This window comes from Astatotilapia calliptera, chromosome 17 (assembly GCF_964374335.1).
Source record: "Astatotilapia calliptera chromosome 17, fAstCal68.1, whole genome shotgun sequence".
NCBI classification, from domain to species: Eukaryota; Metazoa; Chordata; class Actinopteri; order Cichliformes; family Cichlidae; genus Astatotilapia; species Astatotilapia calliptera.
This window is the reverse complement of record NC_137438.1, coordinates 17,873,915-17,885,834: the sequence shown is the minus strand read 5'-3', so window position 1 is coordinate 17,885,834 and position 11,920 is coordinate 17,873,915. Positions and strand designations below refer to the sequence as shown.

Sequence of the window (11,920 nt, the reverse complement as noted above, 5' to 3'; positions counted from 1 at the left end):
GATTTGGCGCTGTATAAATAAAATTGAATTTGCTGCCTTGATTGGAAATACTGCTTAAATGTTGTGCTGCGTGTAGCTTTTTTATACTATAAGAGCCAGAAATCAACACCTGTGTCTGAAACATGAAGCTGAGTTTCCTTTTGGGGTGTTTGTAATGAATAATCTGACCAATAATATGGCTGCCTTCAGGTTTTTGTACTAACACAACATCTAGGAAATCTGAGCTCTGGTTTTGCTGAGTGAACCTAAAGTCATGAACACTGGGTAGTGACTGAGAGAATGAAACCTAACCGGTAAGGTTAAGTTAACATCTTCTCTTCTATTCAGAAGACCAGAATACCATCCATGAAGTTTGAGGGGCAGTTTTGTATTTTATTTGGATATTGCTGAGCAGTGACTGAAGTTCTCTAGACATCAACAGCAAGATACTGAAAAGCACAAGAAAAAAAAACATTCAAACTTATCATGAATTTCTCATAAAACCAACAAAAATAATGATTAAAAAGATGATTAAACGCAGAATAAACTCCACAGAACACAGAAACAAGGATCTTTCATGATTACAGCAAAAACAGAAAGTGATGCTCCAGCTTGTTGCTGGTTAATAATTACAATGTTGACATAAAGACTCACATGGCTGCATGAGATCCAAACATGATAGTACAAGAACTCACTTCAACCATAAAGTAACAGCTGACCAGCAGTGGTGGACTGATGGGGATGTTTCTATATGTGCAGACAAACACGAGTTTGTGTTTTAAAGAAAAGATGTATCCATCTCCTTCAGAGCCAGCAGGATGAGGCAGAGTGTGGCCCCAGGGCCGAGCCAGCAGCAGCAGAGCAGCAGAGGACACGAGCATAAAGGAAACAAAGAGGCACGCATGAAAGCCGCGAGTCCATGGATGCCACCATGTGGAAAGCAAGCCTTTATGCTCACACTGTAAGGAGATGGATGTGTGCGCAATAAGGAGACCTGAAAGCTTGCACACGTGTGCTGCTGTGGCAGCAAAACACACAAAGGAAGGTCTGATGTTGTGTAAGGAGTGAAAATAAAAACAAAATGACAGAAAGAAATCACCACATGACCTCACAGCATCTCAGTTTATTCTGTTTTTCAGAATAAACTGAAGCATGGATTTGTGTCCACAAAAACCAGCGAGGTCATCTGAGGTAGTGTTAGTCAATGCCAATCCTCACTCTTGTTAAGGGTTATATACAGACACCAAAACAGCTTCTGCATGAGCCTGTCAGTATGTTTATGTTAACAGGACTTTGTGAGGACTGGCTCACAACTGGTGCCCCTGGTGGCCGGCAGAGGAACAGCAGCGTGTGGTTTCAGATGGAATTTCATGGTCGCTGTCCTCCGCAAACAGGTGCGGCTTCAGGCTGAGTGTGCAAGCAAGTTGGGCTGTCTCTGTATTAGGAACCAATGCAAGGAGATCACAGATGGCTGACAGGGAGAGGTCAGAGTGACAGGAAACAGGAGCAAAGGTTTATAAATCAAGACAAAACAAACTTCATGGAAATAAAAAGTTTTCATGTATCTTCTTCTCCAACACTGAAATACTGACTCTGTTCTGTCCTTGGGCAGCTGTGGCGCTCGCAACCTTTGACCTCTTCATTCACACTGCCTGACAAGCTCACAGGTGTGTACCGGGTGGGAGCGCGCAGGTGAGACATGTGGGCTTTTTGCCACAAACCGTCATGTTGTGTTGGATCAGACTTTGATCTTTGAGGTTTTCAGTGACATTTTTAAACCGTCGCTGTTTGCACGTGCGCGCGGACTGTCCCCTGCGCAGAAATCCAAATAAATGAAAGTGAATATTAAAAAATGAGATGGTCAGTGCGCGCGCTTTGTCCCCAGAGAGAGAGAGAGAGAGAGAGAGAGAGAGAGAGAGAGAGAGAGAGAGAGGAGAGCGCAGCAGGTCGAGCAACACTTTTGACGTCAGGAGTGATCACTGCTGCCTCTCTCTCTCTCTCTCTCTCTCTCTCTCTCTCGCTCTCTCTCTCTCTGTGTATCATCCGGGTCTTCTTCTCCTTTTGTGCGCTTTTCCCGTCCGTTTGGCGCAGACGTGCGGCGGCTCGGAGCCTGAAGAACAGAAGACCCTCCACAGATGCGGTCCCTTGAGTAGGAGCTGCAGGAGCTGCGTCTCCCCCGCTGCTCCTCTCTGTGAGTTTCCTGGAGGATGTTCGCGCTCAGGATCAACAAGTCTCTCCTGCTCTGCGCGCTGTAACTGTGGATGGCTGCGGGATGGAGATAGCCTTGGTGAGCTTTGAGAACGGCGGCGCAAAAGGGAGCGGTGGAGGAGGAGGAGGTGGAGGCAACATTGCCGAGGAGAGCTGCCGGAACGCGCTGGATGTCCCTCAGCCGGGCTTCGTTCAAGGCGGGCGGGGAGAGGACTACAGCAAGGAGCTGAACACCCGGGGCGGCCCGCAGCCGCCGCACAGCCCCTGGAAGATCAATGACATGAACAACACTCTGAGCTGCAGCGAGAACGCCATGGATGCGCTTTTACGCGCGGACCACAGTCCCCACCTGTTCGACGAGGACATGCTGGACATGGACATGGATACGGAGAGCAACGAGAGGGTGCTCATCAACATCGCGGGTCTGAGGTACGAGACCCAGCTGGGTACCCTCAACCAGTTCCCTGACACTTTATTGGGAGACCCCGCTAAGAGGATCAAGTACTTCGACCCGCTCCGGAACGAGTACTTCTTCGACCGGAACCGGCCGAGCTTCGACGGGATACTGTATTTTTATCAGTCCGGAGGAAAGATCCGGAGACCCGTCAACGTGTCCATAGACGTGTTTGCGGACGAGATCCGGTTCTACCAGCTGGGGGAGGAGGCCATGGACCGGTTCCGCGAGGATGAGGGCTTCATTAAAGAGGAGGAGAAGCCGCTGCCGCAGAACGAGTTCCAGAAGCAGGTCTGGCTCATCTTCGAGTACCCGGAGAGTTCCAGCCCGGCCCGTGGCATCGCCATCGTGTCCGTGATCGTCATCACCATATCCATCATCACCTTCTGCCTGGAAACGCTGCCGGAATTCAGGGATGAGAGGGAGCTGGCGGTCACCAGCCGTCTGGACAACAGCACGGTGCCCCGGCCGTCGCTCACCTTCACCGACCCCTTCTTCATCATCGAGACCACGTGCGTCATCTGGTTCACCTTCGAGCTCATCGTGCGCTTTTTTGCGTGCCCCAGCAAGTCCGAGTTCTCCAAGACCATCATGAACATCATCGACATCATGTCCATCATGCCTTACTTCATCACCGTGGGCACTGAGCTGGCGGAGCAGCAGGGCCAGGAGCACCAGAACGGTCAGCAGGCCATGTCTCTAGCCATCCTGAGGGTCATCCGCTTGGTCCGGGTCTTCCGCATCTTCAAGCTGTCCCGACACTCCAAAGGGCTGCAGATCCTGGGCCAGACTCTGAAGGCCAGCATGCGCGAGCTTGGCCTGCTCATCTTCTTCCTCTTCATCGGGGTCATCCTCTTCTCCAGCGCTGTGTACTTCGCCGAAGCTGACGAGCCGGAGTCCCACTTCTCCAGCATCCCCGACGCCTTCTGGTGGGCGGTAGTCACCATGACAACTGTGGGTTATGGTGACATGAGGCCGGTGACAGTCGGGGGGAAGATCGTGGGCTCTCTGTGCGCCATCGCCGGAGTGCTGACCATCGCGCTGCCGGTGCCCGTCATCGTGTCCAACTTCAACTACTTCTACCACCGGGAGACGGACCAGGATCAGTCCTCCCTGAAGGACGAGCCCAACAGCGGCAGAGAGAGCCCCGAGCTTAAGCGCAAAGGCAGCAAAGCGTCCGTGAAGTCTCAGGATGTGGAGAACAACGAGGCGGGCGCTTCGGTGGAGAAAACGAACATCAAAGCAAACAGCAGCGTGGACTTCAAGAGATCCCTTTACGCGTTCTGTCTGGACACGCGGGAGACGGACCTGTAGCCGTGCACGAGCACACCTGGGCTTAAAGCAGATACAGTCGTGTAGAATAAACCCCATTAATGGGCTCTTAAGTCTTTGCACATTGCAGTTGGAGGATCAACACATTGCAATCCTGAAAAGTTTTAAGAGGGTTGGTTTATAAAAAGCACACTTTAATCCCCATCATCTGGTAAGCACGACAGTTAAAAGTGCGGAGTTATGAACGAGCTGCAGCGCATGTGATGCAACACAGAGGCCCTTTAATAAAGCAGGGACACCTGCAGAGCATCAAATCTAACTCATGGATGAATTAGAGGGAAGTGGGACATCAGATGCTGCAGATAATCAGGGACAAGCACGACTCGGAATAATTACTTGACACAGTGAGAGGATTACCGGGACCAACCAGACTGTGTATATAATGCAGGACGCAGACCACATTCAGTAGTGCAACAACAACAACAACAAATAATAATAATAATAATAATAATAATAATAATAATAATAATAATAACAATAATAATAATAATTTCCCAACTGTGATGTTTATACTGGCAGCAGACGTGTAAATATTCCCCACAGGCTGCTCTTATTGTAGAAAAACAAAAGTATATTTTTGAGATGCAGACACCTGTTTTCCTTCACTCAGGTTCTGTTTAAATCAGAGAGGGTTTGGGGGGGACCTCAGCCTTGAACTTTTAAATAAAGAACATTTGGGATTTTTTTTTAAACTGAGGGAACAACAGCCAAGAAAAGAGGACAGAGCAGAAACCGTCTGGAGAGATCGAGCATCAGCGATACCAGGTGAGAACATGTGAGCACATTTTAAGAGTTTTTATGTAATGACATGCTCAGTAGTGTGCACGTGAGGCACAGTCATGTCGCCGGGAGCTGTCCTTTCAGCACCACGCTCCTCGGTATGGAGTCCGATTGATGCCAAATTTCAAGTTACAAAAATTCAATTATATCTTAAATTTAAATTAAATTTTATTTTTGTCTATTAAAAACAAAGCATACAAACATCTACTCTATATTATTTAAATATACACGAATTTTGGTTATATTCATATTGCATCCGACTTATGCTCGGATGCAATATGAATATAGTCTTTAATATAGTCAACAAAGTCATAGTCACCTGAGTGACACTTTAGATTATATACTATACTGCACTTGACAACAGTGGGGGGGGAAATCTCCCTTTTAACAGGAAGAGATATGTGTCAGAAACAGGATTAGAGCTTTTTGTTGCCACCTTCAGGCAGCAAGAGAAATTACACAAATACTTTTGAGACAGGGCAAGTGTGGCCCTGCTGATCCTATAAAGAGCTCTGCAGACCAATGTGTACATGTTGTTGTGCTGTACTGTCAACAGGGGGCAGTAGTTTGTTGTTGGTTATGTTGTTTAGCTCCACCCACAGAGAAAACAGAAGTGAAAGTAGAGAAAGAATTTCTTTATGATGGCGTGAAAAGAAATTAATCAGCCTGTCTGAGCTTTTTTTTGGATCTTTCATTATTTTTCGTATTTGTGGTGAATTTTCATTTCAAGTCCTCTCTTATCCATGCGCACGTTTCAACCAATCAGCATACTAACCACACACCAGGATACTCGCTGTGGATTTTATTTCATTTCATTTCATACTTTTTGGGAGGAATCCCCCTTCTGACCTGTTCCTACAGGAGTGTCTTTATTTAACATCTGTCCAAGAATGAGTCCGAGTTTAGGATCATGTTTCATAACACAGCTAAATTATTTCAAGTGTCCTAAGAAAATGATTGATTATTCAGGCAAACATGATAATTACATCATTACTCTAAATATTTTTTGAATCCCAGCATGTTTTTTCCCCAACATACTCAGCTAAAAATACAGCTAATAATATTCTGCAGTGAACATGGAAGTCTTCATCATCATGCTAAAGCTAAGAGTCTGGAAACATTACTAAAATGATTGCAGCTTTCACACAGGTTACATGTGGCTTGGTGCCTTCAGAGCTTAGCTCAGTATCAGAGCCGTCTCTGTACCCATACTGTTATCACAGCATTACAAACTAAGCTGCAAATATGGAGGAGAAGTGACGTGACGACCATCCATAACGTCGAAGCTGAAACCTTTCACCATGTTTGCTTGTATGACTCGAGTATTTTAAGCACTGTGATCGTAAACTGGTGGCTTTTCTCCAGTATTTCTAAATCCAGCAAGCTTTAAAGTGGCAGCGTCTTTAACAATCACACATCTTCTAATTAACCTTAAAGTCTGGACATCTGTTTGATGAATCACTTTCACAATATCTCCTGGAGGGCTGCGAACTCTAACTAACCCACTGGTGACTGAAGTCGCTAATCCTCACCTCGCAGGCTTCGTTAGGTCTCAGGCTATGGAGTACAAAGCCTGTGACATGTAACCTCTGATGTGTTAAAAACAGAAGACTTATGCTGGGAAAACAAAACGCTGCCTTTGACCTGCTGGAAGGACAAGTTGGAGCTGTTTCAGAGCAGATTAGTGTGAGAGTTACCGCAGAGGAGGGATGTCTTTGTGAAGATATGGGGCAGACTGAACACGGTAACTAAAATCATGACTTTTTTGGACAACTTAACTGTTGAGCCAGTGTCCAGGTAGATTTAAAATTAAAATGACTCCAACAGTTTGTCAGACTTACAGCTTCCAAATGATGAAAAGACACATCACTGTCTTCATGTACTAAGACCGGTATTTAAAGATGAATATTAATATTGAATATTTAAAGATGAAGGCAAACATTAAACGGAAAGCACTTTCACTTGTTTCATTCATGCTCTGCCTTCCTGTCGTTCAGTTGGACTCAAGCTCCCACCTCCCTCAGTGGAAGGTGGGGATTTGTTATCTTTTATTTTTAGTTTGGGTAAAAGTGGCAGTGCACAGATGGAGTCTGCAGGCGAGAAGCCATCAGCTGTCACTTTGGGTATTATCTCTGAAGCAGCTGGGAGCTTCCTGCACATTTTTCCTGGGAAACCGGGGAGCGCTGGAGGTTCGATGGGGGCATCTTAATGCACCAAACAAGTCCACTTTAGATATTTATAGAGGTTTTTATCAAAATTAGGAGAGACTGCACATCACAAAATCTGCATCCCTAATTATAAAGCAGCTTCCTCCTTTGGCCTGATCCTGTCCAGCAAACAAAAACAGCACACAAGGAAACCACCACATCGTTTAGTTTGAAGGAGAATATTGTCTGAATCGGTCAGTTATATTCAGCTTGTCTGAAGTCGGGTAGCAGCAGCAGGCTAAACAGGATATTTCAGATGTCACATTCCCCAGCAACACCTTCCAGTTTCTCCTTTGGGATCCCGAGGTGTTCTCAGACCAGAGGAGTTAAATATAATCTCTCCTGAGAGTTTTGGGTCTACCCCGGGGTCTCCTCCCAGCTGGGAGAGCACAGAAAGGCTCTTCATAACGTCTGAACCACCTCAGCTGCTTCCATCACAAAGAAGCAACACTACGAGATCCGTGTGGATGTCCTAAAGCACATTCAACTGAAAGAACTACTGGCTGTTCATGCATCAGTTTGTGGCTGATGGATGCTTACATAATACTCTATTACATTTCCCACACAGCCTTTAGTTTAGTCAGCAATATCTTGCCTTCTATTAGTAGTTGCGTCTGTTACCTCAAATATCGAGAGCAGTTTAAATCCAAAGCTCCTCATTTCTGTAGCTGACCACTGAACATTCGAGTTCAATTTCACAGTCTGCTCCAGCCCATTCTCACTCCCGACGCGGAATATACTGATGATTTGTCACGCCCCGAGGCGTTCCATGGGAACGCGAAAGGTGATGGTTTGTGTTCTTATGCTGCGTGCTGGATTGTGCAAACAGAATGATGCTCCTGCGATAACACATGTTCCAGCCCTGTATTCCAGCCCTCACCCTAACATTATCGCTAACCTTAACCATAACTGTTAACCACCACCTTAATCATGTTAGATAGTGTTTTCCAAAGTGATTTAAGTAAAATAAAAGTACATGTGTAGATTCATTCCAAACGGTTCTCATGTTTCCTCATTTTTCTGAACTCGTAATATAGGGACCTGTTGGGTGGCTGAAAGTGTAATATACAGACAATTTGTCACCTAGCATAAAATGTTACGCTTTGGGAGTGAAAGCGTGTTGTCTGCTTATTTGATCCACATGCTGAAGAAGCAGAGTTCCAGAAAGAAGAAGCTCCTACGTGTTTAGTAAAGTCTTTCTTACAGACAAGTACATGTGAATCTGACGTAACCCAGGTTGGTTTCATTCTATCAGTCACTACCCAGAGTTCACGACTTTAAGGTAGAACTTCAATGTGAACCAAAACTGGAACTTACAGAAACCTCACAGCAGCCATGTTATTGGTCACATGATGTCATTAAAAATGCTCCAAAAGGCTCCAACAAGCACAAACACGGTCCAGAGGTCCAGTTAAAGACAGCTAGCAGTTCATGCCACCGGCATCACCATCTAACTGTCAGTCAAAGAGGCCAAGCCCCTAATAACCCAAACTTTAAGCTTTAATACAATTTTATCTTAAAACTGTTGTTATGAAAGGAGAAATTATCCACAGAGAGAAAACCATTTGTGTGTCAGGCTGTAATAATGTTTATTTCGGCTGTGAAGCTTTAACATGGGATTGGGGACTGAGGAACTCAGGAACTGCAGGTTGGTTGCTGTACATGTGAAAATAGCATTTCATTTTAAGCATATTAAGCCCCACATATTATGAATTCAATATGAGACCATATAAGGTAAACTTCAGTTCTGACAGTTCAGCTAACCAATCAGTTGCCCGAGCTTTTCAGGAGGCAATTTTATAGAGAGAATCCAGAAGTGAACTTTCTGCTTCTGGCATCAGAATAAAAAGGTACATTTTTTAAGATTCAAGCTCCACCATTGCACAATGAGCATCTAAATGAGTATTAATGGCTGCATTATCACTTTCTCCATTTCCTTTGTAATAACTTCCAATTTATGAGGCCTTATGATCACTGGCACATCATAACAACTGTCTGCCTGTGAGAGACAGCCTGAAAAGCAGCTGGAGGAGAAACCCTTCTTTACTTACTGCTTAAAACAACGCTGTCACCGTTTATACCTAATGTTGGCTGCTGATGTTGGATGAGAACATTTGACTCACAGTCATGGATTTGCAGTGAGGGTCATCCACAGCAAACATAGGAACCATTTCTTCAGAGCCGGCTTTGTACTCGATAGTCGTCATGTAGACACAGGAATTAGACAAAATCAAACTGTGGAGCTGGGGTATGTGGGGTGTTACTGTGATCTTAGAGCTGTCCGAGATCATCCTTCTGCGGGAATGAAGGACTGTGAAAGTCTGTTTGCTTTGGATAAAATTAGCCTTTAAATTTAGTGTTTCAATGTTCTTCTTGTCAACAGTGCGAGTGAATAAAGTGACCTTTCCTACTTAACAGGCTGAAAGTTCTGGCTGGTATATCTGGCACCGCCTTAGACTGGTTTTCTTCCTATTTATCAGGTAGGACCTTTTCTGTTAGGACTGACAGGTTCTCCTCTAACATTGCTGCCCTAACCTGCGGGGTTCCACAGGGTTCAGTTTTGGGTCCATTATTATTTTCTTTTTATATGTTTCCTTTAGCTGGCATTATTCAGTCTTTTAATGATCTGTCTTATCCTTTCTATGCTGATGACATTCAGCTGTATATATGTCCTTTAAGCCTCATCAGCTGGATAGGCTGTCCACCCTAGTCCAGTGCTTAACTCAGGTTTCTGACTGGCTTTCTAACAATTACCTTGTTTTAAACATGAACAAGACAGAGACCATGATCATAGCTCCTTCTGATCTATATTCTAAAATCAGTCAGGTTCTTGCCCCTTTCTGTCCTTCTGCTAAGCCAAATATTCGAAATCTTGGAGTAATATTTGACTCTTCTCTGGGCCTTGACTCACACGTAAAATCTCTGTCTCCATGCATTTGTGTCATCGCGTTTAGATTATTGTAATTCCCTGTTTACCAGCTTGGATAAATCATCGCTTTCCCGCCTCCAAGCTACACAAAACGCAGCAGCCAGACTACTAACTCGCAAGCGTGCTCACATTACTCCTATTTTATGTTCTTTACATTGGCTCCCAATAGATTTTAGAATTTGTTTTAAAATTATTGTTTTAACGTACAGAGCAGTACATGGCCAAGCCCCAGATTATTTATCCAAACTTCTCACAAAATACACTGCTGCTCGTTGTCTCCACTCACAGACTAAGAGTTTGTTGGTTGCTCGCCAAACACAACTGAAGATGAAAGGGGACAGAGCCTTTCAGTCTGTGGCACCAAGGCTGTGGAACAGTCTACCTCTACAACTGCGTTTGTTTGACTCTGTGGAATCCTTTAAAAAGTAGTTAAAAACTTTACTGTTTAAACAAGCCTTCGGTTGACCAACGCTTTTTACATTTTTAATTTACATTTAACCTCTTATATTGTGTATATTGTGCATCTGGCTATTTATCGTACTGTTTATTTTAATCTTTGTGTGCAGCGCTTTGTGACTACCTGTCTATGAAAAGCGCTTAATAAATAAACTTTACCTACTTACTTATTTTACACTGAATGTAAAGCTGAATTATTCTGATTATTTCCAGCTGTGTGTTTTTGACTCCACAGCAGCTTTGAATAATTAATATCAATATCTGATACTGAAGTTCTTTGATCATTTTTGGGCTAATAGAAATTAGCTTCCAAGAACTTAAAAAAATATGATTTTATCTGGAAAATACAATTCCTATAAGAAAATATTGAATCCTGTATTTCATAGCTGGTAAAACTAAAGTTAAACTTGGCTCTGCAGTAAACTGCTTCACCATCCTTCTGTAACTCATTTTACTCATCTGCTTATCAGCAAAAACCTTCTTCACTTCTGCAAACCTACATGTTGTATACATACTGAGGGCTTTTATTGTGAAGGGTAGGAGCAGGAAGCCCTTTTCACACATGCTCAGTGTGTGTTATGGTACAGATGATGGTGACAGTAAACAGAAAAGCAGGTTGGTGGGGCTCCTGTGCTTTCCTGCTTACTGCAGGAGATACAGGAAATAAAGAGAAGCAGAAAATGTCGGCCTTAGATGTTGAATTGATTGATTGATTGATTAATTGATTGATTGATTGATTGATTGATTATACAGTCAACTTGTTTTCATAGCGTAAATGGATGCTGTGACTCAGTGACCTTCTTTTTCAGGCTCTGATTCAATAACAGGATAAAGAATATTTATCCAGAGGATAAAAGAATCAAGGAGATGTTCCCTGAGTCACTGATATGCAGACATTTTTTTCTACCTAATCATCTTGGCTCAACTTTCCAAACCTCATCATCCATCAGCTGCCCCCTCCTGCCTTTAATCATTTCAGGGGCTCTTCTGCTGACCTTTGTGAACGATCCAGGTCCCCTCGCTGCCTGAATCCAGTTAGATTATGTAACTTTTCTGTTTATCCATTTTTATCTCCACTCGCCATCGTTTGAGGCCTCTGTAGCCATGATGATAGTTGCCTTTTTCATGGAGAAAACGGTCGTTTAGCATAATTTCTGCTGTGCGAACCTTTCACCAACCAGAAAGCTGCAGGACAAAAATCTGTCCTGCAGATCCACATGGCCTCACCTACACCGACACGCCGCCAACAGTGCAGCATCTGGACGCAGTCGACCAGAAGCCAATGCACATGCTAGCCTGCATCCTTTATTACTTTCATCTGATTTCACTGGGTAATTACAGCCTTCATCACCATCTCCTCTGTGCACTCCTGGCTGCTTGTTAAAGAAAGGCTCTGAATGATGGCAAAATATCTTTGAACACTTCTTCTAGAGGTTAATTGTTTGTTTATTTGATCGTTTTAAAGTCTGTTTATAATCAATAATAGACATGAACATTTCTGTAGCTCAAGGAAATATAAATGTCAGCCAAGCCAGATGTCCATCAACAAAATATGGCATGAAATCACAGACTGTA

At 44.1% G+C, this 11,920-nt stretch overlaps 1 protein-coding gene across 1 annotated transcript in view; it reads left to right on the top strand.

The window, feature by feature from the left end:
• Window positions 1-1,927: 1,927 nt before the first annotated feature.
• Window positions 1,928-11,920, top strand: part of LOC113008816 (potassium voltage-gated channel subfamily A member 5) — a 46,298-nt gene continuing 36,305 nt past the window's right edge. The window contains exon 1 of the mRNA XM_026146628.2: window positions 1,928-4,738. Coding sequence (XP_026002413.1) covers window positions 2,252-3,955 — 1,704 coding nt within the window. The 5' untranslated portion in view covers window positions 1,928-2,251 and the 3' untranslated portion in view covers window positions 3,956-4,738. The remainder of the gene's footprint in view (window positions 4,739-11,920) is intronic.